Here is a 24144-nt window from a genome sequence, read left to right as displayed (position 1 = left end):
GGAGGGGGAGAGGATGGGGGGTTGGCCAGGAGCTCGGTGTAGTTCCCATGGGGTCAAACTGACTTGGAGGATCGTCTGGGGGTATAAAGGGCTAGTAAGTGGCCCAAGCATTAGAAGCAAAGCAACAGAGAGATGAGACGAGACAGAGAACATCAAGCTGGTCCTTGGTCTGCCCCTGGCAGCTGTGCCCACTGGCCAGCAGGGGAGGAGCTGAGCACGGGGAGCATCCTGCCCCTCCTGAGCCAGGGAAATGGAGACATTGCACAAGGATGCAGCTAGCTTCTTCTCAGCAGAGCTCAGGGGCTGATGCTCCCCCTCTGGATCTCTAGACTGTGTGAAGAGGCATCCATCTTACTGCGTGGAACCAAACACTGCACACAGCCTCCGAGACAAACACGGGCAGCTACCTATGGGGGTCTGACCAGATCTGCTAGAGGGGACTAAAGGAGCAGGCCCCTTCCACAGCGTCTCTTCACCTGCCAGCAGAACGCTCCCTCACTGCTCTGCGTCCCCTCTGCCAAAGCTGCACCGGTGCCAGCACGTCAACATGCCCCAGACCGGCCACGGGGCACGGTATGAGTGAGAGGAGAGCAGGGCGGCTTCACCTCAGCACCCCCAGCAGCCTGGCAGGGCCTTGCCACCGGCGTACAAGAAAAAAAAGACTTCTTGGGCAGCAACAATAAAACAATTTGTCTGGAAGCTGAGCGCCGAGGCCAGAGCAGGATAGCAAGGCATTGCCAGCACGGGTGATGGCAACTGGAGCCTTTTTCTGACTCCGGGCAGGAATAAACCTGTCCGAGCCGCCCTCAGTTGCAGCCTTCTGCAATTCCTGTGGAAGCACCCCAAGGCCCGTGGGGCACTGGGACCCCACTGTGCTGGGTGCTGTACAAACATAGGAAAGACAAACCAGTGCCTAGAGGGCTAACACTCGAACAGACCCAGGCTGGACCAAGGGGAGGGGTGTACATGGGGAGGAATTGCACAGCGTGTCAGAGGCAGGTTCCTTCCTGGCTACAGCCTCCTCGGAGGCAGGTTACAGTAAGCCCATTTCTCCTCTTCCAGGAAGCCGTCCCAGTCAGGCAGACTCCTAGCCTCCACTCCCCACGACCACCCCCTGTCTGCCTCATCCCTACCAGGCAGCTCTCCCAGCCAGCCTTGCCAGGGCATCTCTGCACTCTCCTGCCACCACCCCTCAGCTGGCCCTGCCAGGGCTACCGCTCCCTTCCTCACACATCCTGTATGCTCTTTGGTGAGCTCACTGAATGGTCTCCTTTGTAAGCTCCTGCTGAGCCTCACTTCTCAGCCTCCTGCACAGACTCTGAGAACCAGCCCCTCCTGCTACCATCAATGGACCAACAGGTGTCGTCAGTGAGGGGCCCTTACCTGGATCTACCGCCAAAGCAGTTTGTGCTGGGGGGCTGGTGTCTGCTCTCTGTAGCCGGAGCCACACTGCTGGGATCCCTCCCAGGCAACTGGGATCCTGGACAATAAACAAGCAGGAAAAGGAGCAAGGAGTGTGAGACAGGCTAAGAGACACGTGGGCTGCTGGTGATTCCGGTGCTGGCTGCCCCCTGAAGAGGGAATCTGGAGAGAGAACAGCCCAACACACTGAGATGCAGGGGACGCCCGCCCTCATGCTGCAAATACCCTGGAAATGCGTCTGACACAGTGTGTCAAGGCCCCGGTCCTGGGGAAAGCACCTACTGGCAGGTGTTCCCATGAAATCCCGGGGGCCTCCGCACAGGGCCTTCCAGGGGATTTGGAAGAGTGATGGTCTAGGGGATGGGGGCTAGTAGCAGCAGAGTTAGGCTACTTTCCACAGCGCTGCTCTGCTAATGCCCCTTTACCCCAGGCCTGGCTCCTCAGCCCTGGGCTCCCCGCACACCGCTCTGCCAAAGTCCCTCGTGCTTCACCTGCAGCCCCCACTTCTCCAGGCTTTCAGCAGCTGAAGCTCTCAGGCCACCTCATGCGAGTTTCATCTCATTCCACCTGTATCACGCCATGGCTCGGAATCCAGCACAGGTAGCCAGTAAATGCATCAGCCCAGGCAAAATCCTGCAGCGCAAGGAAGCCCTGCTCATGTCACGCCCTCAGACGTCACAGGTCCTAACATCCCTGCCCCAGGCAGGGAGGGGGCTGAATGAGATGCCCTGATATCGAATGCACTCACCCATTCCTGAACTCCTCACTCTGCTCCTCCCACCACAGGGAGCCCTGACTGGCCATGCCCACAGCAACATGTTTGCAACCTCCTGAGGCCCAGGAGAGATGGGAGAGGGGATGCAGAGCACCCACAAAACAGCTGCACCCTTCGCTTCCCTGCGGGAGGAGAAGACCTTTTCCTGCAGATCCCACAGCTCCCCTCCCGGGCAGAGGCACATCCACAAGCCCTTGGGATAATCCGTCAGGTGAGGGTGAGCCAGTCCTTTGGGCAGACTGCATGGCACTCTAACAGGCTGAACTGGGAGCCTTACCTGGGAGAGGAGGTGGCTCCTAACTCTCAGATGTTTGTTCACAAGTCCTTACAGCTGTGATCTCAGCCCTTCTCCTCCCCACCCCCAGCACTCACCACCTCAGGCTCAGAGCAGCGGCCTGCACGTGGAGATGGGCGGCACTCACCCTCTGTCACGGCACTGCCATTAGGCAGGCTTCCCAGATCAACAGTCGGCCCATCCAGGAAAATCGTCAGCTCTCCGCCTGAGACAACGCTGCCTTTGTTCTCTGTCTGCAGGTTCAGGGTCAGCTGCGTGTTCTCCACTGGGGAGATGGAGGGACAGGAAGAAAGAGACAAGCCACAGTCACCACTAGCTGAAAAGTTTCACCTAATTCTAGGTTCCTCCCCTCCCCTGCCACAGGGGTTTAGGCTCTCTCCATATGGCATGAGAAGGAAAAGATGAATTCCTCGGCTTCCGGCAGGGCCAGGAGCTGTCGTGACACTGGCTGGGTCTGGTCCGGTACCCACATACACCACACCAGTGCCCCAGCAACACTGAGCCAACCAAGCTGGACCCTCAGCTCCCACCAAGGGCTGTCCCCAGCCCACGGGCCATGGCCTCTTCCTTCCCACACAAGAGGAGGCAGGGCCATTCCCTCAGCACTGTCCAAGCAGAGCCATTACCTCCCGATGATTAAGGGGCCAGAGCCAGTATATGTCCCATTGTGAGTAGGCCACACTGTACCAACACAGGGCAGATTAGCCAGATGGGGTCCCAATGGCTTTCAGGACAGAAGACAGGATCTCAGGGGTGTGGGAGACGGTGGAAGCGGAGAGCAGGGCTCCAGCTGTTAAGCTCTTGTAATCATAACTCATTCCGACAGCAAAGGCCTGGCACCTCAGGGAAGAGAGCGGCCAAGGGTGGTTGGGAACATGGAATGAACCGACGGCTGCTCGCATCAGGTCACCAGGGTGCTAGAATGGCCCTCATGTGCCTGGCCAATTGCAGCTCTGGGAGCATTTGAGAGAACCCCTCGTGGTCACTTTGGAAGAGTCCAGATGGCAGAGCCTTGGGTTGGACCCTCTCCCCACCCAAGAGACTGACAAGGCAAGTGGAGAAAGAAAATCCCCTTCCTCAGCCCCAAGGACCCGCTCTGCTGAGCTCCACAGGAGCCAGGCTGCTCCCAACCTGGTCACAAACCTCTGGAGGCTGCCCAGCAGGCCGGCCATCCCCAGCGAGGGGCATGCTAGAGACACTGCACAGCAGCTCTCAGAGCGCAGCACGCGGGTCCAGGGGGCTGCAGGGCCCAGTTCTGCCTTGTGTCAAGCCTGCAGCTTTGCTTTGCTTCCCTTCCTCGTCTGACAGCTAATGGCTCCTGGCAGGTTGACGAGGTCCCACCAGCTGCAGCAGGCACAATGTGGCCAGGCACAGAGCACGGCACCTCAGCCTCGCCCAGAGCTTATTAACCTGAAAACACAGTTCTCCATTCTCCCCTCCCAGAGCCAGGGGAGCCGGGCAGGGCAGAAAGGGGGAGAGGAAGTTGATTAGCTAATTGAATGACGAGTGGAGGCACAAAGCAGGGGCTGAAAGAACAGCATGCAGCTGCCAACGTTCACTGGCATCCCTTATAACTGGACTCTGCTCCACCTCACACGGAGGCCCGGCAGCCAGCTGATCCCTGCTCCTCTGGTCCCTGGAGCAGATCCCCCAGCCCCTTCAGGAGGTGAAGCCAGTGTCTTACATTACACACGTACCAGCAAGAAGAATCCATGGTGCCCGTGAGAGTGAGGGGCTAACAGCACCAGTCAAAGCAAGGCACACGGTAGGCAGCAGCTGCACGCCCCTTCCCCAGGCTATGGCAGGCTAGCCACCCCTATACAAAGTCTGCCAAACTATGGAGCTTCTCAGTGAACTGGACCAGCCTCCACCGGCCAGGACAAAATGACAGTCAGCCTCCAGGTCCCTGCCAAGGGGCAGGATTTTAACACAGTAACAACAATGCCCAAATACAGCCCGTGGGCTTGGAACACCTGGCTAAGACACAGCAGGCCTCAGGCATTTGGCTGCCCCAGCCCGGGACACCAGCCGAGATGCCTCCCGCTACTTTGCTCAAACAACATTTTTATTCTACACAACTACTCATCACGACACAAATGCACCATTTTCTAGCAACCTGCTTCCTCCTGGAGTAGGGCAGGCCAGGGCCCGGTGACTCCAACCAGGCAGTGGGAGGAGGGGGAAATACACTCCCTTGGTACCCGGACAGCCAGTCTCCAGCTCAGGAGTGAGGAAGCTTGGCAGGGACTAAGAGAGGCAGAAGCCTGCACAGCTGCTCCGCAAGTGGCACCTGCTGGGGTTCCTGGGCTTCCAGCTTGGCTCTCACCAGCATCACTCCCTGCCTTTGGCCGCTCCTGCTGGAGCTCAGGGTGCAGAATGGCTAGCTCCGCGTTCACACGGTCAACTTTCTGAGAGGTCCACCACGTGGGCTGAATGCTGCCCGATGTCTCCATGGTGCTCTCCCAGGAGCAGCCTCCCCTCCATCCTCCCAGCACCACTATCCTTGGCTGGGAAGCTGGAATGGAGGCAGATGGATCACATGACTTGCCCCGATCACACAGGTAGACCATGGCAGAGCTGGGAATTGAACCAGGCCCCTGCCTGGAGCATCCTCCCTTTCCAGCACATTCAGGCACTGTCAATGGCTATTGTGAGACCAGCATGCCCCGGGCCATACCTAGCTCCAGAGTTGGATTGGAAGGAGCCTGGGGCTTTTCAAACTAGCCCAAGGGGCTGCTTCTTCCCCAACAGCAATGCACCTGACAGTGGCTGCTCAGGCTAGCTGGAGCTCAGGCCAGGAAGATTTCAGCTTCCCAGAGACTTCCCGGAAACAGCCGCCACTCACCATCCTGGGGAGGGCGTGCTCTCACCACCTGGCCACACTCAAGTCAAGCACCTGGGGCAGCTGCCTGGTGGTGTCTGGGGGATTGTCAGTGCAGCTGTAGTGGAATTTGCAGAGGACATCACAGCTGGGGGGCCCTCTGGAGGAGAGAGCAGCGAGGGCATCAGGTGAGATTTGGTGCCACTAAGTGCCAAGCCCTGCAGCCAGGGAGAGGAAACAAGCCACTGGAGGACAGAGCAAAGGAGCGGCAGGTTTATCACATCCCTGTCCTGCAGGCAGTGCTGCCTGTGAAGTGCGTCGGGCTGTGAGCTCTGGGGCGGTGCTGTCACTCACTCACTGTCTGTACAGTGAGTGACCCCGTGGGCACAACAGAAAAGTTAAACAGGAATAAGATGTTCCCAGGTGACTCGACAGTGGACCACAGCAAGGACTGACTGGAGCCGGCTCAGGAGACAGTGGTGGGTGCTGCTGGAATTGATCTGCTCTGGCTTCACCCAGGAAAGGGGAGATCTGAGGAGTGGCTGGAGGAGTTCCTCACCAGCTTGAAGCCTGAGCCAAACAACAAATGCTTCGGGGCCTCTCCCTGCCAGGTGCACTGACTATCCTGCAGCCCCGTTTTCAGAGGTGCTGAGCAGCTGTAGCACCCATGGATTTCAATGGGCACTCGGCTCCTTTGACAAACACACACCGATGCCAAGCAGACCCAGGTGCTCCCAACTCCGTTTCACTTGTCTTGAGGAGAGGGGTCCCATTGGCAGGGGGAGGCCTGGACTTTGCAGTGCTTTCCAAGCACATCTGTTCGCAACAGAACTAGTGTCTGACGAGGAATCACAGGCTTCTAGCTGCTTCAGACCTGATGAGGGTATTACTCTCAGCAAAAGTGTCTGAGAGCCATGCAGAGAACAGGCCAGCCTGGTCTGAGGCTGAGCCAGCCTCCTCTCCTGAACCACTTGGCCATGCACAATTCAGGCACTTCTGAGGCCAAGAAGCAACAGGACCCCTGCTTACACCATGGCTATAGCATAGGCTTCCACAGACCCCATGTGCTGGAGGCAATCAGTCCTGAGATCTGCCCCATTAGCATGCAGGTCTTCTGGACCACCTTTCTGTCACAGACTTTCTGAAACTCTCAGCTCCCTGGGGGAAGTGGGGGGCGACAGGCACTTTGGGGCAGTAACCTGTTGAGGTTACAGGGACAAACCATCCCAATGAGTTGAAAGAATAGTAAATATGGCAGGCGACCAGCTTGGCTTAATGGTGAAATCCTAGCGGATCTTAAACATAAAAAAGAAGCTTACAAGAAGTGGAAGGTTGGACATATGACCAGGGAAGAGTATAAAAATATTGCTCGGGCATGTAGGAATGTTATCAGGAGGGCCAAATCGCACCTGGAGCTGCAGCTAGCCAGAGATGTCAAGAGTAACAAGAAGGATTTCTTCAGGTATGTTGGCAACAAGAAGAAAGCCAAGGAATGTGTGGGCCCCTTACTGAATGAGGGAGGCAACCTAGTGACAGAGGATGTGGAAAAAGCTAATGTACTCAATGCTTTTTTTGCCTCTGTTTTCACTAACAAGGTCAGCTCCCAGACTTCTGCGCTGGGCATCACAAAATGGGGAAGAGATGGCCAGCCCTCTGTGGAGATAGAGGTGGTTAGGGACTATTTAGAAAAGCTGGACGTGCACAAGTCCATGGGGCTGGACGAGTTGCATCCGAGAGTGCTGAAGGAATTGGCGGCTGTGATTGCAGAGCCATTGGCCATTATCTTTGAAAACTCGTGGCGAACCGGGGAAGTCCCGGATGACTGGAAAAAGGCTAATGTAGTGCCAATCTTTAAAAAAGGGAAGGAGGAGGATCCTGGGAACTACAGGCCAGTCAGCCTCACCTCAGTCCCTGGAAAAATCATGGAGCAGGTCCTCAAAGAATCAATCCTGAAGCACTTGCATGAGAGGAAAGTGATCAGGAACAGCCAGCATGGATTCACCAAGGGAAGGTCATGCCTGACTAATCTAATCGCCTTTTATGATGAGATTACTGGTTCTGTGGATGAAGGGAAAGCAGTGGATGTATTGTTTCTTGACTTTAGCAAAGCTTTTGACACGGTCTCCCACAGTATTCTTGTCAGCAAGTTAAGGAAGTATGGGCTGGATGAATGCACTATAAGGTGGGTAGAAAGCTGGCTAGATTGTCGGGCTCAACGGGTAGTGATCAATGGCTCCATATCTAGTTGGCAGCCGGTATCAAGTGGAGTGCCCCAAGGGTCGGTCCTGGGGCCGGTTTTGTTCAATATCTTTATAAATGATCTGGAGGATGGTGTGGATTGCACTCTCAGCAAATTTGCGGATGATACTAAACTGGGAGGAGTGGTAGATACGCTGGAGGGGAGGGATAGGATACAGAAGGACCTAGACAAATTGGAGGATTGGGCCAAAAGAAATCTGATGAGGTTCAATAAGGATAAGTGCAGGGTCCTGCACTTAGGACGGAAGAACCCAATGCACAGCTACAGACTAGGGACCGAATGGCTAGGCAGCAGTTCTGCGGAAAAGGAGCTAGGGGTGACAGTGGACGAGAAGCTGGATATGAGTCAGCAGTGTGCCCTTGATGCCAAGAAGGCCAATGGCATTTTGGGATGTATAAGTAGGGGCATAGCGAGCAGATCGAGGGACGTGATCGTTCCCCTCTATTCGACATTGGTGAGGCCTCATCTGGAGTACTGTGTTCAGTTTTGGGCCCCACACTTCAAGAAGGATGTGGATAAATTGGAGAGAGTCCAGCGAAGGGCAACAAAAATGATTAGGGGACTGGAACACATGAGTTATGAGGAGAGGCTGAGGGAGCTGGGATTGTTTAGCCTGCAGAAGAGAAGAATGAGGGGGGATTTGATAGCTGCTTTCAACTACCTGAAAGGGGGTTCCAAAGAGGATGGCTCTAGACTGTTCTCAATGGTAGCAGATGACAGAACGAGGAGTAATGGTCTCAAGTTGCAGTGGGGGAGGTTTAGATTGGATATTAGGAAAAACTTTTTCACTAAGAGGGTGGTGAAACACTGGAATGCGTTACCTAGGGAGGTGGTAGAATCTCCTTCCTTAGAGGTTTTTAAGGTCAGGCTTGACAAAGCCCTGGCTGGGATGATTTAACTGGGAATTGGTCCTGCTTCAAGCAGGGGGTTGGACTAGATGACCTTCTGGGGTCCCTTCCAACCCTGATATTCTATGATTCTATGATTCTATGATGAGTAATGCTCTCTCAGATTTTGTGCATGCACCATCTCAAGTTTTTATGTAGGCCCCTGGAATCCTTCAACTCAGAACCATCCTTTCCTAACTGCTTGCTTTTAGTATGAGCAGAAAAACTTCCTGTGGATAAAGCACAGGTCTAGGAGTCATAAGCCCTGGGCTCCGTTCCTGACCCTGCTGCACACTCCCTGCATGACTCTGGGCAAGTCACTTCATTGCTCTCTGCCTCACTTTCTCCACCTGTACAAAGGAGCCTCCCAGGGGAGGCTATTTCATGAGCCTATGTAGAGTGCTTTGAGATCTGCAGATCCAAGGTGCTGCAGAAAGCGGCAAACCTCTTTTCACCAGTCACTGCCTGCCATAAGAACTCCGCTTCCTCCAAGCTGTGGAGAACGCCTGCCCCGCACGCTCCAGGGCTCGCTCCTTTGTGAGCGGTGAGCAGCAAAGAGCACGCTGCTCTGCGGGCTGCACAAGCCCTCATTGTGAAGGCTGCCTCAGCGTCAGGGGGAAGTTAGTCAAGTAGCAAAGACAAGGTGTCTACAACTGGAGGATGCGAACATGAACCTCCCAGCCGGCTTCCTCCTCATCCCTGCCTCCACCCCAGCTTTTTTTTTTTTTTTTAAAGAAAATAAACACTAGTCGAACCTTCCACTCCCTGTCCCCGTTCGACACACAGGACACACAAAGGGACCTCGCTGCTGCATCAACAGAGGGTCCCTCAAAGGGTGAGCACAAAGGCAGCCTGTGTCCCAGCAAGCAGCCAGCATGTCAGAGGGGTTATTAGTATTTTGGGAGGAGGCCAGGGGTGAATAGGTCCTGAATAAGGTCTCAGTTCAGCTGCTCCCAATGCCTTGCACAGTATCAGCACTCCCATTTAGTGAGGGCTTGCTGGCAATTCCCTCCCAGCCCATTAAGGGGATTTACAGTTCCAAGAAGTAAGGCTGGTAGCAGCAAGCGTGATAAAGGCTCCAGGGTTGAGCCCACACCCAGAGGGAGCTCTGGTAACTGCACACATCTGATGCAGCTCATTGGTGTGAGCATCACAAAACTTTCCACCAGGGCTTGGGCGGGACGGGGTCCTACTGGAGGCCTTTTCTCCACAGGGAAGATGGCGTAGTCCAACTCACACATGGAGGCTCCTGTCAGAAGGTCTCTGTCTAATACATGGGTTTCCTGCCTATTTACTTATCTTCAAGTGTGCGTCAACTAAAACAATTCCAATGTAATCAAGCCAGTCCCAGCCCCCTCCTCTCAGGGAAAGCCTGGCATGCACTGAGCTGGCCAGGCACTTTGATGGAACTTGGGTCTAAATTCCTTAGACCAGTGATACTCGGACAGATGCTCGCAAACTGCAAGTAGCTCTTTAACGTGTCTTCTGCTGCTCTTCACAGCATGATATTAAAACACTGATGTAATTATTAACCCATCGAAGTTATTAGCCAGTCAGGAGGCCATGACTATGTTAGTAACCAATTGATAAAATAATAATACTTGGTCGGTCCTTTTGCTGTGAGAATAATAGATATAAACGCCAAACATTTCCCCGTCCACCTGGGTAACCCTACAGTCGGACAGTAAATGACACAATGAATTCACCCGACTGGGGCTCTTTTGGCTAAGGTCGATCGCAATTTGGCTCCCGAACCACTGAGGTCTGAGCACCGCTGCCGTAGACCATCTAGAACGCCTGACCCACGGGCTTTACGCTGCGTTCCAAGGGGCAGCTGCCTCAGCCTCAGCCAGTCCAAAGGGAGAGGCAAACCCCAGGGCCAAGGGCCCAGCCCTGAAAATGCCTTGGCCTGCGTGTTCAAGTGCAGTCACCAGTCGCCAGGGACAGCAGATAGCAACATGGTGTGTACTAGCCAAGTGTACGAACCCGGGCACGGGTGGTCTGGCCTCGCGGCCACGCATAAAGAATGGCACTCAGTGAGCAGGAATTGCGAGAGTCAGGGACAAAGTTGGGCCATGGTTGGAGACCAGGTGAGATCTGAAGTCACCACAGGCCTGAAGTTGCCCAGACAGCTTCCTGGGGCTAAGGCGCTGTTTAATTGACACTCTGGCTCAGGCTGCAGCTCTAGAAACCCAGCAGGGTCCTAGACCTGAGGCTCCAGCCCAAGCACAAACGTCTACACTTCAATTTTCCACTACACTTCGGGGGGAGGGATAACTCAGTGGTTTGAGCATTGGCCTGCTAAACCCAGGGTTGTGAGTTCAATCCTTGAGGAGGCCACTTAGGGATCTGGGGCAAAAATTGGGGATTGGTCCTGCTTTGAGCAGTGGGTTGGACTAGATGACCTCCTGAGGTCCCTTCCAACCCGCTATTCCATGATTCTGTGAATTAAACAGCCTGCCAGCCATAGGTTTTTAATTGGAGCATAGACATACCCTGAGGCCATCATCCACTAGCCCTTCCTCCTAAAACACTGCAGCAAAGGGTAAAGCACCCAGCCCCTGCGTCTCATCCTCAGAAGACACAGCTGGTTACCTGCTGAACGGCCATGTGCTTGACAGAGGAATGGGGGCCTGCAGGGCCAAGTACTAGAGTGGTGGTACTGGGCCCTCCGGCACCCCTTCACTTTGAAGCCCACAGGCAGATGGGAGGGTGGCCTTTCACGCAGGAGAGAGAATTGGGCCCTGCCCAGGGCATGCACCAAGGAGCAGGGTTAGCGGTATATTAGCCTAGTCCCGCTGGCCATTAGCTCTGCAGCATGAGCAGCACGGGCGTGAATTTGGAAGGCGATGCAAAGCAAGCTCAGCGAAGGCCTTCACTGGGGCATTCTGGTTTGGCACAGCAGTTTTGACAAAGTTATTGTACAGGCGCTGACAGAGCCGACTTGTTTAACATTCGTTTCAGGCAGGCTACAGATTTGCTTTTATGATTCTCTGCTAAAAGAACCTTTGCTTCAGGGAGCTCCTTTGACAGCACATTCATGAGGAGGGGTCAACTGCAACTTCCCAGAGGCTTGGGGGTTTGTTGTTGGCTTCCTGAAAGAATTCCTTGAGGTTGTGGCTCCAGCGGTTCTGCCTGAGGTGCAGAACGGAAAGCAATGAGCGCGGTTTGCTGGAGCTGTAAAATCCTGGCAGATGGTGCCACTCAAGAAACAGGAGCCTGTTGATGTAACTTGCAACCTGAGCAGCAAGCAATAAAAACAAGAGCTTTCATTTGTAGGCTGCAGTCTGACACGTTCGAGTCACTCGAGGGCCTGCCCTGCTGTCGGCAGCTCAGTGGACTGTACAAACACGGCGGGGAGGGGGAGGAGGGGGGCATGGCCCCATATAGGCTTCCATGCAGCCTCCAAAGCCAGGCCACCCGGGGACATTCCTCCTGCCCAGCACCAGCAGAGCACCTTAGAGTCCCCACAGCATCTGAACAAAGAGCCTCTTCTCCAGCACAGCGGCAGAGGCCTGGGGCAGGGGGCTAGGCCGTAGTAAATTAGCTGTTTTAAAGGACCCTTGGGAGCAGCTCCACAGAAGGCTGCAACTTGTTTTGTATGACTAGGCCCCTTTTCCCCAGCGATCTGTCCCCCCGGCTGCCGCGGCGCAGACGTGCCGTGCCAGAGGAGAGGCCATGCAGAGCGTTGCAGAGGATCCTGCCAAGGCAGTTGGGAGAGAAGCATGTTTGAAAAATGAGGTTTTTGGAAAAGGAACCCATTTTGGAAGCTCATTTCTCACACAGCCTGGTCTGTTAGCGCCAAATGGATTCAATTTGCCTGGCCTCAAAGCCGAGGCCCGGAGGGTTCTTTGCCAAGGACACAAGCCCCTGTTTCTTCCTACAGTTTCTGAAGCTCACAGCACTCATTTGGAGGGACAGAGGGAGCTTGGGCACAGTCCCAGCACGCAGGAGACCTAGACATGCTGCCATGGCCCTTGTTGAGGGGGAATGACGCTGACATACTGCTGGAGAATACATAGCCAGAGGACCAACGTTTGTCCTTGACAGCTAATAAAAACACTCAGCCAAAGACTTTAAGACACAGTTAAGGTTGTAAGTACAGATCAGTAACTTACAAAAAGCCTTGGTAAAGCTTTGCACCCACATGGTGACCATCATAGATGTCTGCCTAAGTCTGTAGACAGCCTAATAGGACAGCCTGAAGAGGAGTGAAGTGCCCCTAATCATCTCAATGGTGTGTTGACTCTGAAGCCTAATAATGATCATTGAAATGGCAATAAAGTCACTATTTCGCTGCTAACCTAGGCACGTATGGAAGGACCAGGAGGGTCGTTCTGCAAAGATCTGCACAAGTGGCAGCAAGCGGAGTGTCATTTCAGCACCTCTACTGGGGAGAGGCTGGTTTGTGGGTTGGGCTTAGGACAGCAACCCCTGGCCTGGGCTGTGTCAGACGGCTGGGGAAGGCCAGTGGGACTGACTGGGCCGGGAGCACAGGTCATCTCATAGGCAGGTTGTGGGAGGTAAGTGTGACCAGATCCCCACCCTCATACATGGACGCCAGCCGAGCACTACAGAGTAACTGCAGGAAGGTCCCAGTCTAGCCACCAGGACACAGGCCAGGGATCAGAGGAGCACAAGCCCTTCCACCTCCCAGGCAGCCCCTTGCAGACATAGCTGTGCGCTGTAGCTTTAAGACTCCTCCCGTCACAGCCCACTAGGTCGGGGGAAAAAAATCGGACACTTTTTTCAGTATGAGCAGAAACAGCCAGTTGCCTTTTCCATTCATTTTCCACACGACCCCCTGGAGACCCAGCCTACTTGAAAGGGCTGATTGTGCCCCTGCAAAGGGGCGCGGCAGGTAGCGCGGGAGCAGTCAGCACCTCCAGGAGAACACGCATGGCACTTGACTGGCTGCCGAGCGGGGAAGCAGCTGGGGACCACAGGTCAGGCCTGCCAGGCTGAGACCCAGACCAAACCGCCACCTCCAGCACACGCAGTCCAGCAGCCCTATACAGCTCCATGCCTGGGGGACAGGGACACGGGCAGCCAGCACGTCAGAGGGTCCCCACAAAACCCTTGGTGATTCCCACCCCCAATCCAGAGGGCACCATCCCATCCAGAGCACATGGCCCAGCTCCTGGAGATGCTGCTCAGGGAGTGTGCTGGGGACATCGCGGTGGTTTCACACCTCACCGTTGGCAATGCCCAAGGAGCGACGCAGCCTAACCCCTGGCATGAGGGAGAGTCTGGCTAAGCCCTGTCTCCCTCAGGGGAGAAGAGGCCCCTCTCAGCTCTCAATGCAAGGTTTGTCCTTTGAGAGCGGCGGAGCTTTGCTTGGAAGAGACAGAGCAAACCTTTTCCTGCCCCACACAGCCGGTAGCTCAACCCAGGCCCTGAATGGAGGCCTTTATGCAGCCGCCACCACTGCGGGCCACACTCTGGTGACCACAAATGGCAGCAAACAGCTGCGAGGTTTGTGTTTCGCTGCCTGCAGTGGCACCCCAGCCAATTAAGCATGGCTTCCATCACACACCAGCCCCGAGCGCCGAACAGGCCCGCCCAGCCGCACACAAGGACACCTTGTTCTCTCCGGGGCCAGGGATTCAGCTACTCCTTCTCCATGGCACACACCTACTGAGGCAGGAAATCCTGCAGGACCATGGAGGAGGTTCGAGGCAGAGTGAGCTCAGGAACAGCTAGAGCCGGCTGGTGAGATAGTAGCACCATGGGGAGGCAGGTGCCGCTCACCCAGAGCATTCTGCCCAATGCCAGCAGCTGAGGAGGCCCCAGCCCCCATGACAAGCCACTCCCTGCTGTCTCCAGACAGGGAAATGAGGCTCCGGAAGAAAACAAAGGCCAAGCCAGGCGTCAGGGCCTCCACTCATACGTACTTTTCCCACCATTCTTCTTCAGGACGTTACACAGGCTGATGGAAGCCGTACCCAGTAGCTCGTTCCTCAGGGTGTGGCAGCTCCAGACCTTCAGATCCAGGTGGCTTTGAGCTGTGACGTTCCTGGAAGGCAGACCAAGAGGAGGGCTGTCATCTCCCCACCTGCTTCTCTGATGCCAAGCAACACAGCCACAGCTAGCAGAGCAGGACCAGGCATGCCAGGCACAGAGGGCAGAGAAGAGGCCAGAGCAAGGCCACAGGGACACCCAGCACCCCATCTGGCGATTGTGTTCTCGCACGTGCATTTGCGCGTGCACCCTAAGCCCCTTCCAGCCAATGGCAAATGTGCCGGGCTTCCTTATGCAGCACAACCCAGTGCGGAAATAGGGAGCTCACTGCCAGCTCTGGGGTGCCTGCATTAACCCAGGGATTCTTACATGAGGAGAATCTCATTCCAGAGCAGCTCAGAGCTCCCAATCCGCTTCCCTGTCTTCTTGGTCTCACTGGGGAGTCCATCCACCATCACCTCCACGTAGGAGTTGATCCGGGACTGGCGACTGTGCACCTTGGGCTTCACCGACACAACTAGGCAGAGGGGGAAGAGGCAGAGAGTGTCACAGCTGCGGGCAATATGCAAGTTGTCCCCACCCAAAGTGGCCCAGATGCCACACAGCAGCAGCCAGCCCAAGAAACCACGGCCCAAGGTTTACTACCGGCAGCCAGGTCTCATGGGCCAGACTGGGAGACATGTCCCGAAGACCCTGGAAAGGCAAGGCCCCCAACCTGGGACCCATAAATTCCCCCACCCTGAAGGGCACCCTGAAAAGGGAATAAAAAACAGGAGCTGCGTGAAAATAAGTGCAGACAGAAGTCAGGGAAGCAATTCAAGGTATCTGGAGCCCCCTGGTGGCCTTAATGGAGTTCTGCACACACTCCACCTCCCCTAAAGCCAAAGAGACCAAGGCATCCACTGGTGACAGCCCCTGGACAGAGGCTCACATTGCCTGGCACATGCAGGGAGACCTTCCAGCCTGGCACCATTCACCAGCACCAGTTTCAGAGGAAGCCCCCTGAGAGGCTGAAGGTTTGACGGTAGGGAATGCACCCTCCCCGGCTCTGCCTCTGCCACTCGGGACTAGCTCAGGGACTAGGATTAGAAGGCTGGTTACCAGCTTTCCTCTGGATGAGCCCTTCACAGCAAGGGATGCTGTGGAAATATCCTATCCTTCCTCCTGCAACTCTCCACATGCCTGGGGCTAGGAGGCTGCCAATTCCCTGACCCTGGGTGTAAGCACCAGGAAGAACAACACACCTCTTAGGGCATGGCTACACTAGCAGATGTAGAGCGCTGTGAGTTAAACCTGCCTTCGTACAGTGCAGTAGGGAAAGCGCTGCAGTCTGTCCACACTGACAGCTGCAAGCGCACGGGCGTGGCCACATTTGCAGCAGCATTGGGAGCAGTGCATTGTGGGCAGCTATCCCACAGAGCACCTCTTCCCATTCTGGCGCTGTGGCTTGTGGGACGGGGGCGGGGAGTGCGGGGCACTCTGGGTCCTGCCCCAACGCCCCGTGATGCATCCGTCCACATTTGGCACCATCTTTCAACGGTTTTTGTAATGCGCGCTCTAGAGGTCTTCCTTTTCGATCTGCAGGAATGGAGCCCGAACTGCTGAGGAGTATGCTGACGAGTCATAGAATCATAGAATATCAGGGTTGGAAGGGACCCCTGAAGGTCATCTAGTCCAACCCCCTGCTCAAAGCAGGACCAATTCCCAGTTAAATCATCCAAGCCAGGGCTTTGTCAAGCCTGACCTCAAAAACCTCTAAGGAAGGAGATTCTACCACCTCCCTAGGTAACGCATTCCAGTGTTTCACCACCCTCTTAGTGAAAAAGTTTTTCCTAATATCCAATCTAAACCTCCCCCACTGCAACTTGAGACCATTACTCCTCGTTCTGTCATCTGCTACCATTGAGAACAGTCTAGAGCCATCCTCTTTGGAACCCCCTTTCAGTTGAAAGCAGCTATCAAATCCCCCCTCATTCTTCTCTTCTGCAGGCTAAACAATCCCAGCTCCCTCAGCCTCTCCTCATAACTCATGTGTTCTAGACCCCTAATCATTTTTGTTGCCCTTCGCTGAACTCTCTCCAATTTTTCCACATCCTTCTTGTAGTGTGGGGCCCAAAACTGGACACAGCACTCCAGATGAGGCCTCACCAATGTCGAATAGAGGGGAACGATCACGTCCCTCGATCTGCTCGCTATGCCCCTACTTATACATCCCAAAATGCCATTGGCCTTCTTGGCAACAAGGGCACACTGCTGACTCATATCCAGCTTCTCGTCCACTGTCACCCCAGGTCCTTTTCCGCAGAACTGCTGCCTAGCCATTCGGTCCCTAGTCTGTAGCGGTGCATTGGATTCTTCCATCCTAAGTGCAGGACCCTGCACTTATCCTTATTGAACCTCATCAGATTTCTTTTGGCCCAATCCTCCAATTTGTCTAGGTCCTTCTGTATCCTATCCCTCCCCTCCAGCGTATCTACCACTCCTCCCAGTTTAGTATCATCTGCAAATTTGCTGAGAGTGCAATCCACACCATCCTCCAGATCATTTATGAAGATATTGAACAAAACCGGCCCCAGGACCGACCCTTGGGGCACTCCACTTGATACCGGCTGCCAACTAGACATGGAGCCATTGATCACTACCCGTTGAGCCCGACAATCTAGCCAGCTTTCTACCCACCTTATAGTGCATTCATCCAGCCCATACTTCCTTAACTTGCTGACAAGAATACTGTGGGAGACCGTGTCAAAAGCTTTGCTAAAGTCAAGAAACAATACATCCACTGCTTTCCCTTCATCCACAGAACCAGTAATCTCATCATAAAAGGCGATTAGATTAGTCAGGCATGACCTTCCCTTGGTGAATCCATGCTGGCTGTTCCTGATCACTTTCCTCTCATGCAAGTGCTTCAGGATTGATTCTTTGAGGACCTGCTCCATGATTTTTCCAGGGACTGAGGTGAGGCTGACTGGCCTGTAGTTCCCAGGATCCTCCTTCTTCCCTTTTTTAAAGATTGGCACTACATTAGCCTTTTTCCAGTCATCCAGGACTTCCCCGGTTCGCCACGAGTTTTCAAAGATAATGGCCAATGGCTCTGCAATCACAGCCGCCAATTCCTTCAGCACTCTCGGATGCAACTCGTCCGGCCCCATGGACTTGTGCACGTCCAGCTTTTCTAAATAGTCCCTAACCACCTCTACCTCTCGCCAGCATGTCACGTTTGGCAGTCGAGTTACTCCTTAAGATCCAAAGTGACAGTGAGGACACTGACAATATCAACACAAGTAACACATACGACACGAGATTGCTTGTGGCTTTCATGGACATGCTCAACACCATGGAACGGCGCTTTTGGGCTCAGGAAACAAGCACTGAATGGTGGGATCACATCATCATGCAAGTCTGGGATGATGAGCAGTGGCTGCAGAACTTTCAGATGAGAAAAGCCACTTTCATGGGACTGTGTTGAGGAGCTCACCCTCACCCTGCAGCGCAAGGACACGAGATTGAGAGCTGCCCTGACAGTGGAGAAGCAGGTGGCTATTGCAATGTGGAAGCTGGCAATTCCAGACAGCTACCCATCAGTCGCTAACCAGTTTGGAGTGGGGAAGTCAACCGTTGGAATAGTGTTAATGCAAGTTTGCAGGGCCATTAATCACATCCTGCTCAGAAGAACCGTGACTCTGGGTAACGTACATGACATCGTGGCTGGCTTTGCACAAATGGGTTTCCCTAACTACAGAGGGGCGATAGATGGGACGCACATTCCAGTTCTGGCACCAGCCCGCCTCCGAGTATGTTAATGGGAAGGGCCATTTCTCTACGGTTCTCCGGGCGCTTGTGGATCACCGTGGGCGTTTCATTGACATTAACGCAAGCTGGCCTGGAAAGGTGCATGATGCACATATCTTTCAGAACACTGGCCTGTTCAGGAAGCTACAAACTGGGACTTTTTTCCTTAGACCAGAAGATCACCGTAGGGGAAGTCAAAATGCCCATTGTGATCCTTGGAGACCCTGTCTACCCTTTGATGCCATGGCAGATGAAACCCTACACAGGGAACCTTGACAGCAGCAAGGAGCGGTTCAACAACAGGCTGAGCAGGTGCAGAATGACTGTGGAGTGTGCTTTTGGTCATTTAAAGGGCCACTGGCACACTCTGTATGGGAAGCTGGACCTGGCCGATAACAGCATCCCCACGGTTATATCCATGTGCTGTACCCTCCATAACATTTGTGAAGGGAAGGGTGAAAAATTTGCTCAGGCATGGAACTCAGAAGTTCAACACCTGGAGGCTGAATTTGAACAGCCAGAGAGCAGGGCTCTTAAGAGGGGCCCAGCGCGGATCTCCAAGGATTAGGGATGCGTCGAGGGAGCAATCTGAGGCTGAAAGCCACCAGTAATGTCTGGTGCCCTGCACAGGAGTGAAGTGCAGTGGTTCCAGTGTTAGCAGGAATCTATGTTTGCTACGTATGATACACTGACTTGCAGTGCCTGTTGCTTTCCTGAACTAAAGTATCTTTTATGTTATGCAACAATAAAGAATTTTTTCAAAGCAAAAAAAACCCATGTAATGAAAAGAAAATGCATTTATTGAAAAGAAACAACTGCTTGGGAAACAGAAAGGGCAAGGGGGTAGGGTGGGGAATGGTACAATCATAGGTTTGCATATGTCCCATTATCAAACCCAGCCGTCCTGTCTGGAGTGCTGTGCAATGAGTGCTGCACGTCAGGGTGGCTACACTGCGTGGTGATGGGGGTTGAGTGCAGTGGGTCAGGGTCGTAGTTTTCAGGGCTGGGTGGTGAAGCTACAGGTATTGGAGGCAGCTGGTGGTGATAAGAACCCAGATGTTGGGGAAGTGGGTTGGAGGTGACAGGGTGGCAGAAGGGAAAGAGTTTTGGGACAAGGGCTGCAGGGGGGCACGGTAGCGCTCCGCCTGTATGGCTACGAGCGCCCGGATCGAGTCCGCTTGGCGCTCCATGATGCTTATCAGCCGCTCTGTGCTTTGGTGCCGGCAATCCGCATTCTGCTGGTGGACCCCCCTTTCACTCTCCCGCCACTCCTGCACTTTTTGATTTTCATTAAGGGAGTGCTGCATGTCCTCTGCTTCTATGTGGCCTCTTCCTGATTCTTTGCAGCCTCTCAGCCGGTGATAACACAGACGGCCGAGATCTCAAGGTTGCATCTGTAAAGGCAAAACACAACACTTAACAGAGACAGCATTGTTCACACCAGACAGAACAATGATTCCCCCGTACTTAAGGAGGGCAAGCACAGTCTACACAATTGCATAATTTGCCTGTCCCAAAGCAAGCGCACATAACCCCCAGGAGCCCCAAAATGGTGAGTAAGCACAGGGGCAAGGGGGACTGATTCTTTCATGGCTCTACTGTCCTCTGGGTTTCTGTGCCTTGGGGAGAGCCAACAGCGGCAGAGGGCCCCTGTACTGAACACTGTCCCCAGATTTTACACAGTAGTTCATCCTGGAAGATATCTCGCTGCTGAAGGTGACCAGGGAAGCAAGGGAGGATCTTTACTACAATGTGGCTTCCACCCTGGCCCATATGCAGCTTGCCTGTGTACAGCAATGGTCCCCCCACCCCTCTCGGCTCAGTGGTATGGACATAAAAAGAAAAGGAGTACTTGTGGCACCTTAGAGACTAACCAATTTATTTGAGCATAAGCTTTCGTGAGCTACAGCTCACTTCATCGGATGCATCTAGCTCACAAAAGCTTATGCTCAAATAAATTGGTTAGTCTCTAAGGTGCCACAAGTACTCCTTTTCTTTTTGCGAATACAGACTAACACGGCTGTTACTCTGAAACCTGGTATGGACATGTTAGCCTGACTGGGACAAGGACCACAGTGGCTCTCCCATGAAACCTGCGCAAGCGCATTGCTCAAGTTCTGGATGAGACCTTTGAAGAGATCACTGAAGCGGAATACCGTAATGTAAGAGAGCGCATCAACGCCCTATTCCGCATCTAAGCATGCGGCCCTAACCCTCCTTGCCCCAAGAGCCCGCACTGAATAACTTCCTTCCCAAAATAAAAGCCGCTTACCAGGAACCTCCTCTGGTGTTTGTCCTTCCCCAAAACACCAGCCGCCGTGACTGGCTACCTTCCTCCTGGCTTGAGAACAGCTCCTGGCAGCATGCATCTAGGGATTCTGGGGTGTATTCCTCCTCCTCAGCACCCTCACACCCGCTTTGGTCCTCCTCCTCCTGCCTTGTTGGACTGTGCTCTGAAGTGTCCATGGTGGTACTCAGAGTGGAGGTGGGGTCGCTCCCAAGTACCACGTGCAGCTCTTTGTAAAAATGGCAGGTCGCAGGGGCAGCACCGGAGCGGCTGTTTGCCTCATGGGCTTTGTGGTAGGCATTCTTCACAGCTCCTTCACTTTAACCCTGCACTGCAGTGCGTCCTGGTCATGGCCTCTTTCCATCATGTCCCTTGATATCTTCCCGAAGGTATCGTAATTCCTGCGGCTGGAGCACAGCTGGGACTGGACAGCTTCCTCCCCACAAACACTGATGAGGGCCAGCACCTCGCCATTGCTCCATACTGGGGCTCGCCTGGCGCGTGGAGGCATGGTCACCTGGAGATTCGCTGAGAGCCTCGCTGAGCAAACAGGAAGGGGATTTTCAGAATTCCCAGAGAATTTAAAGGGCGGGTTTGACGGTTGGTCACCTGATGGCAGGGCCGTAGAGTTCAAAGTGATGACCAGAGTGGCTAGAACAGGCATTGTGGGACACTTCTGGAGGCCGATCACAGAGCAACGACAGACCAGGGTGTCCACACTGGTGCTGCGGTGCTCCAGCAGGGGGCGCATCAAATGTTATTCCACTCGCCGAGGTGGAGACCAGCAGCGCTGTAGCCGTGGAGTCAGAGCGCTCTACGTGCCTTTGCAGTGTAGACGTGTTGTGAGTTAGAGCGAGCTGGGCTGCTTTAATGTGCTCTAACTCGCAAGTGTAGCCATGCCCTTAATCTGCACTCTGCTGCACTGGCCCTCGGGGTAAAGTCCATGTGTGATGCTGATGGGCCAGACGCCAGCTCCTGCTACAGGCCTTACCGAAGAGCTGACAAACCAGACCAGTTCGCCTGTGGGTTAGTATCGCTTAACACAGGTATTGGTCTTATAAGAATGTATTTAGTGCTGCTTAGACTCTAATGCACACAGCAATTTACAAGCATTTCATACCCTCGCTTGTAATGTCGGTATTCCATGCTACAAGATATGTACATTTTGCTTTATAACCTGGAAAATGTTTGCTCTGAACTTGTGAATCCAGGCACAAGACTCATGCCCCCACCCGTCTAGAAGGTCTATCAAAATCAGATGGGCCACTAAGGAACATCACAATACAAGGGAATTGGTTAATGGCCCTATCCCCCTGGGAAAAGCTACGTGCAAGGAAGCTCCTCTTATGGACTCTGAAGCGAAATGAAGGAAATCAAACAAAGTCACAGAAAAATTTCCATCTCTTTTGCTGTTTGAACTCTTAGGCCATGCCTACACTTACAAGCTAGCAGCAGCAGGGCTGGATCCAGCCCTGCCGCTGCAAGAGCACTCGTGTAGCTGTGTTGTGCTGACTGGAAGAGCTCTCCCGTCAACATAATAAAACCAGCCCAATGAGTGGCAGTAGCTCTGTTGGTGGGAGAGTGTCTCCTGCTGACATGGCACTGTGCGCATGAGTGCTTATGCCAGCAAAACTTATGTTGCTCAGGGTGTGTTTTTTCTGCACCTAAGCGACAAAAGTTTTGCCGACATAAGTGGTAGGGTTGACATGGCTTTACAGGTAGAGCCCTGCAAATCCAGATATCTGCAGTTATCTGGATTCTAGGATGCAGTTGTTTCCCATCTTTGCAGATCCAAACTGTTACCCACACAGGGCTCTAGAGCAGTGGTTCTCAACGGGGGTCTGCGGTTTCAAGGGGTCCATCCACAGGGCTGAAGCCCTGAGCCGCAGCACCACCAGCAAGGGGCTTGGGGCTTCAGCCCTGCAGGGGGCACTGGGGCTCAGGGCTGAAGCCCCGCAGGGCCACAGACCCCCTGAAACCACCTCAGAGCCCCCCAGGGGGCTCTCACGGCCAGTTGAGAATTTCTGCGCTAGAGGGTGCTGGCATGGGTGAAGCTGCAGATCTACATAAAAGATGGAGTGCAGATCATGGGTTGGATCCAATTTAACTACCACAGATACAGATCCAAATTTCTGTATCCATGCAGGGCTCTACTTCCGGGGCCAGGGAAACCCAAACTGAAGCCAGAGATCCCCTGGAGTTACCTCCTGGGTCTGCTCTGAAAGCCACTTGAATGGACATCACTACAACTCTGTCACTCATAGGATCTAGATGGTAATTCATGTGTGCTTGCTTGCTTTAACCTGTAAAGAACTCATTTCTTTTTCCTAGTTGTTAAACCTTTAGATGGTTTATTTCAGGACTGGCTATGGGCATAGTCTTTGGTGTAAGATCTCAGGGTACCAGTTGACCTGGGGTAAGAGACTGGTCTCTTGGGACTGGAAGCAACCTGATGTGGTGTGATTTTTGGTGTAAGTAACCATTTATCACTAAGGCCAGTTTGTCTGGCTGGCAAGATAGCTTGGAGAGTGTAAGGGGACTTATAATGATTCAGAAGTTCATATTTGTTACTGGCTTGGTGAAATCTAGTTATAGAACACACCACTTGTCTGGAGTGTGATGGGGTGAGCTACCCACACTAGCCCTGCAACAGCTAAGTGGGCCAGGTGGGCCCAGTCAGCTAATTAGGCTGCAAACAGGGGAGCTTTAGGCTGGAGGCAGCTAATTAGAGAGGCTCACCGGTGCAAGTACAGGCAGGGCCAATAAAGCCAGTTAGTGGGCTACATCCTGGGCTGCTGAGAAAGGGCAGTCACTCCCTGGGAAGAGGGAGGAGTGTTTGGGGGCAGTTGGGAAGGCAGGCAGCAGTCACTCCTGGGAAGAGAAAGGAGGGTTCTGAGAGCTGGCACCCCCAGAGAAAGAAGGGGAACCGGAGAGGTAGGAAGCAGTCCAGGGAAGGCAGAGAGATGAGCCCAGAACTGCTGCCTGGAGGAATGAGACTCCAGAGATAAGGGCAGGTCCAGGTTCCCCTATCAGCTGCTGCAAAAGTGGCACTGGGGCAGTGAATGGGCAGACTGCCCAGCAGTGCTGTTGGACTGAACCCCGGAAGGGGGAACATAGCCCCCCGCTTAGATGACTAAGTCATGAAGACGACACTGAGGGTCCTGGAGCTGCAGACCACAGTTGGAGTGACGGCGTGCAAACCGTGGACGGGAGTGTTGACCTCGAGAGCTAACCCCAGAGTGACCAGGAGGAGGCGCCAGCCCAGCAGTGAGTGGAGCACCCTGTCACAGGGTGTCTCCCCTAAGGTAGGCTCTCACAGTCATGGCTGCTCCACACAGAATGACACCATGCTTCTCCTGGGCATATCCAGTCTCTGGCTGGACTGGTGCAATATCAGCCTTCACTCAACAATGACTCTCCCCCCGCCACAGGCTCAGGAGCCCACAGGGCAAGCTCCCCCCCTGGGGAGCATGCTGTCACTGACAGGCATTTGCTTGTCTGAAGCTGCCTGGGCTACTGGAGAAGGAAGTTAGGACAAGCCAAGCCACACCTGAAAATCCACATTCCCGGGCAGGACCAGAATCTTCTGGCCTAGACAGAGCGCTTGCTTCCCCACCTCAACTCCCGGGGTGCCCACTGCGGCT

General features: G+C 54.0%; 1 protein-coding gene and 1 long non-coding RNA gene across 4 annotated transcripts in view; both read right to left on the bottom strand.

Annotated features, from left to right (window-relative positions):
• The window catches only part of WWP2 (WW domain containing E3 ubiquitin protein ligase 2), a 93635-nt gene that overhangs the window by 61875 nt on the left and 7616 nt on the right, over positions 1-24144 (bottom strand). For 2 of the 3 annotated variants that reach the window (XM_073308346.2, XM_073308347.2), the window contains 2 exons: positions 2620-2757; positions 1384-1480 (listed from right to left, as the gene is read on the bottom strand). In XM_073308346.2, the coding sequence (XP_073164447.1) occupies positions 1384-1480; positions 2620-2757 (235 nt within the window). Of the gene's footprint in view, positions 1-1383; positions 1481-2619; positions 2758-14354; positions 14477-14790; positions 14939-24144 lie in introns of all 3 variants that reach the window. The other variant, XM_073308344.2, reaches the window with a different exon arrangement.
• Positions 18998-24140, bottom strand: LOC140896471 (uncharacterized). Its single transcript, XR_012154556.2, has 2 exons — positions 20486-24140; positions 18998-19607 (listed from the first exon to the last, which is right to left on the bottom strand). It is a non-coding gene; the product is annotated as an uncharacterized LOC140896471 (long non-coding RNA).

This window comes from Lepidochelys kempii, chromosome 12, assembly GCF_965140285.1.
Source record: "Lepidochelys kempii isolate rLepKem1 chromosome 12, rLepKem1.hap1, whole genome shotgun sequence".
Classification (NCBI taxonomy): domain Eukaryota; kingdom Metazoa; phylum Chordata; order Testudines; family Cheloniidae; genus Lepidochelys; species Lepidochelys kempii.
Note: the sequence above shows the minus strand (reverse complement) of the source record. Positions and strands in the feature narration are given on the sequence as shown.